Genomic DNA, 4,124 nt, shown 5'->3' with positions numbered 1-4,124 from the left:
AATCTACCAAGAGCAGCGCAAATTACCGCCTGCTTTAAGACATGCCTTTTTTGGGCATTAAAAATGGAGCAAATACCAATAATTTGACGAGCACAAATGTTATTCAATCGCATTGCGTGATTCATTTTAATACTCTCCTCCCATAAATTTTGCGTCTGAAAGGAAAACTCCTACAAATGCATATTCAATAAGGTCAGATGCAAAAACAACCGTGTCCACGCCTTTTCAGCGCTAATTCTTTACTGTGCCTCTTTAGTAAATCCTGACTGTACTATTTTAACGCCAAAAGACTGTTTGCACTGGCACAAGCTGTTAGTAAATCTAACCCATAGTGTATCAGTTTCATGCACTGTCATGGTAGCAAATGCAATTTACCAACTTACCAGCTTGTCCAATGAAAATGAGCAAGAGGATGCTTGGGGTGAACACCCTTCTAACTTTCAAGGTAAAAGAACATTCATAAAAACACATGCAGGAAACACATACACTGCAAATTAATAACACTAGGTAATTTTCTGTACAATCCATCAGAGGACACAATCTCTGAACTGAGACCCTCAAGTACCCACCAGGCAAGAACAAATAGTAAGTAATTAGTATTTTTTAATGGGCAGTTGCAGAGTGAATTATTATTTATGCACATCTAGCTGTGGATTATCCCACTTATACCAATGTCAATTGTCAGCATTAACAAGTTAAAACTGTCATTGATGTAATCAAACTGATGCAAAAAAAAATAAAAATCAAACTGGACAGATAAATATGATGGTTAGTTACAGCCATTATCTGCACACCACAAGAAGTCGTCTATTTTTGATTTAGTCTAACTCGTGTCACCCGAAGTACAACAACTCAGAGGCATGTGCCAATTTCCACAAATAATTACTAGACCAATTAAATTCTTCAGACCAATTAAATACTTTCAAAACTTTATTTTTAAAACTTAAATGTGATCATACATTAATGCTTACTGCTGCTATTCAAGAACAATTAAAGTACTGCCTTAATTTAGTCTTCCACATATTCAGTAACTTTTTTATTTACTTAAAGGGGACTTATTATGCAAAAATCACTTTTATAAGATGTTTGAATACAGCTGTGTGGCCGCAGTGTGTGAAAACAACCAGCCTATAACGGTAAAAATCCACACACCCTTGTTTTTTTTGTTTTGTTTTTTTAATTCAATTTTACTTTCCCTAAATTTAGTTTTGTGTTTTTTAATTTTCTGGATCCTGTGATTTACAGTTTAATCCAGTTTAATCATGGAAATGACGTGCAATCAAATGGATATAGTTAAAAGTTTTTAAACATTAAAATAAAATTGTTTTAGGCTGATGATACACAGGGGCAACCTTTTTGTGCTATGTTGCTTGGGCACTTTCCCGTTTAGAATGGGTAACGCATTTCTATTTGGATACTTTAGATTGTCACTTGGTTGCCTCTTGACAGCAACTTTGCCCAAAAAGTTGCCCTGTGTATCATCAGCCTAAGGCTTTAAGCATGTAGCCATATCTTTAACAACATCATTTTTATGACGTGTTCATTTTATCACATTTAAGAGCTTTTTGTGCTTGCAGGTGCTTCTGGTGTGAGACGAGTTGCATCACTAATCAATGTACACGTACGTTAAATTGAAGTGCTAAATTTGTAAATTATACATGTTATAGTTTAATAAAAATACTCTCCCAGATAAACCGACTGTTGCAGCTGTTGAGAGGGCAATTCTGGAGGCACTTAACGAACTGGACATGAAGATCAATCATCTGACTTCAGTGGTCCAGTCCCTTGCAACTAACAGCCGTTCCAATGCTCCAGTGCTGGTGGTGGACAGTGAGGACGATGTCTTTCCTCTCACAACCATGGAGGAACTAGTCAAACTGGAGAGACAATTATCAGAAAAAGCAATGATGCAAAAGATGGTAAAAATCATTGACATTTGTAGGTTTAACAGTTGTAGTGAAGTAAATAATGTCTATTATATACCCGGTTTCACAGACAAGGCTTAAAGATAGTCCCAGACTAAAATGCACGTGTGAGCTGTCTTAACTGAAAATAACTTGCAATGACATTCCTTACAATATCCTCAGTGCAACTGTTTTGTCTCAAGATGCACACAGCATTTTTATAAAAGCAAAAGTAAGACCTATAGTCCTGATTTAAACTAATCCCTGTCCAGAGCTCAGTAGTAACTGATTACATGTAATCTGGATTACGTAAATAGATTCCAAAAATTAAAAATCTAAAATTACATTTTATAATACTCGTAATCAGACTACAGTTACTTTTTTATGGATTACATGATTAAATATTATTTACATAATAGCAATAGATTATTCAGAATTAAATTTTCCCCCCTAATTCCTCTTTTTCATCTTTGAAGTTTTCATTTCTAAAATAGCCGGCTGCTTATATACATTCAGAAAGTCTTCAGGTTTTGTGGACATTCACACAGAGTTTTTTTTTTTTAGTTACATTTAGTTTTTAAAAAAAATAATTAAGCATCACATCTGTATGTTCATTGGTTCTCTGACATTGGTTATAATCACATGACATGCAGGTAAACAAATAAAATATGCTTTATTTTAATTTACATTTTTTTTGTGTGATTTAAATCATTATTAGCTTTTCACTAAACTCATAAGCCCCCTGCAGTTCCTTCACAAACACCAGTTTGGGAAACCTTGACATAATATAATACATGATTAAATATTATTTACATAATAGCAATAGATTATTCAGAATTTAATTTTCCCCCCTAATTCCTCTTTTTCATTTTTGAAGTTTTCATTTCTAAAATAGCCGGCTGCTTATATACATTCAGAAAGTCTTCAGGTTTTGTGGACATTCACACAGAGACCAGTCATTGTTTTTTTTTTTGTTACATTTAGTTTTTTTTATAATTAAGTATCACATCTGTATGTTCATTGGTTCTCTGACATTGGTTATAATCACATGACATGCAGGTAAACAAGTAAAATATTGATATTTTTTTAGTAAGTTTTTTTTAATTGATTTTAAAACGCTTTATTTTAATTTAACATTTTATTATTATTAGCTTTTCATTAAACTCATAAGCCCCCTACAGTTCCTTCACAAACACCAGTTTGGGAAACCTTGACATAATATAATGTTTAATGCACTTCATGCTGTTAATAACAACAATTAAAATATATTTACTTACTCTTTTTATTTTTATGTCCATATGGTACTTTGATTAAACTATTTAAATCAATGTGATAGACGAGTTAGGTCAAAAGTAATCTAAAAGTAGTCCGATTACATTATTTAAAATGTGTAATGTAATGGATTTCATTGCTAACTATAATTTTTTTCATGTAATTTGGAATCAGTAACAGATTACAATTTGTAAGTAATCTACCAGCTCTGTCCCTGTCTGTGAAACAGGACCATAATGTTTGTGCTTTGTCTGTAATGTTTTGAAATTACCTTTTATTTTTAAGGTGAACAGGTTATCCATCAGCGGAGGACATACACTGAAGAAAACCATATGGAGAATATGCTCCAAGGTTTTCGGTCCTGTAGCCAAACAACTGAACTGGTGTGGAAGGGGAGAAAAGCGAGGGATCAGGAAAACAAATATAGGAGCACTCCTAATAGGTACGTACAAAATGTGTTCCAATGTAGTGTATGGTAACACTTTACATTAAGGTTAATTAGTAAACATTAGTTAACTACATTAGTTAACATGAACTAAGAATTAACAATACTTCTACATCATTTATTAATCTTAGTTAATGTTAATTTCAGCATTTATCAATGCAATATTAAAACCATAAGTTGTTCGTTAACATTGGATAATGCACTGTTAATTAACATGAACAAACAATGAACGCCTGTATTTTTTATTAACAAACATTAACTAAGATCAATAAATAGTTTAACAAATGTGTTGTTCATTGTTCGCTAATGCTAGTTACTGCATTAACTAATGTTAACAAAGTGTAACCAGAGCATGTAATCATTTTATAGATGGAACTGTCTAAACAGCTCCATTCCTAAACTTGAGCAACTTGTCTCCTCAGTCCCCAGACGTTTGCAGACTGTTATAAAATAAGAGGGGATGCCACACTGTGGTAAACATGGCCTTGTCCCAACTTTTTTGA

At 33.0% G+C, this 4,124-nt stretch overlaps 1 protein-coding gene across 1 annotated transcript; it reads left to right on the top strand.

Annotated features, from left to right (window-relative positions):
* The first annotated feature begins 354 nt into the window (after nucleotides 1-354).
* Nucleotides 355-3,668, top strand: LOC107555395 (uncharacterized). Its single transcript, XM_016238172.1, has 5 exons — nucleotides 355-445; nucleotides 532-589; nucleotides 1,578-1,621; nucleotides 1,708-1,919; nucleotides 3,462-3,668. The coding sequence occupies exons 1-5, from the start codon at nucleotides 355-357 to the stop codon at nucleotides 3,666-3,668; spliced, it is 612 nt and encodes a 203-aa protein (XP_016093658.1).
* Nucleotides 3,669-4,124: the final 456 nt, after the last annotated feature.

Source organism: Sinocyclocheilus grahami, unplaced genomic scaffold (genome assembly GCF_001515645.1).
Source record: "Sinocyclocheilus grahami isolate Dianchi unplaced genomic scaffold, SAMN03320097.WGS_v1.1 scaffold534.1, whole genome shotgun sequence".
In the NCBI taxonomy this organism is placed as follows: Eukaryota; Metazoa; Chordata; class Actinopteri; order Cypriniformes; family Cyprinidae; genus Sinocyclocheilus; species Sinocyclocheilus grahami.
Note: the sequence above shows the minus strand (reverse complement) of the source record. Positions and strands in the feature narration are given on the sequence as shown.

Bases quoted from the DNA above. Each gene is read 5' to 3' on its own strand.
- LOC107555395 (XM_016238172.1), top strand. From the start codon at position 355: ATGGTAGCAAATGCAATTTACCAACTTACCAGCTTGTCCAATGAAAAT. The intron at 446-531 runs GTAAAAGAACAT...ACAATCCATCAG, and splicing joins ACACCCTTCTAACTTTCAAG to AGGACACAATCTCTGAACTG. The intron at 590-1,577 runs GTAATTAGTATT...TTGTGCTTGCAG, and splicing joins CAGGCAAGAACAAATAGTAA to GTGCTTCTGGTGTGAGACGA.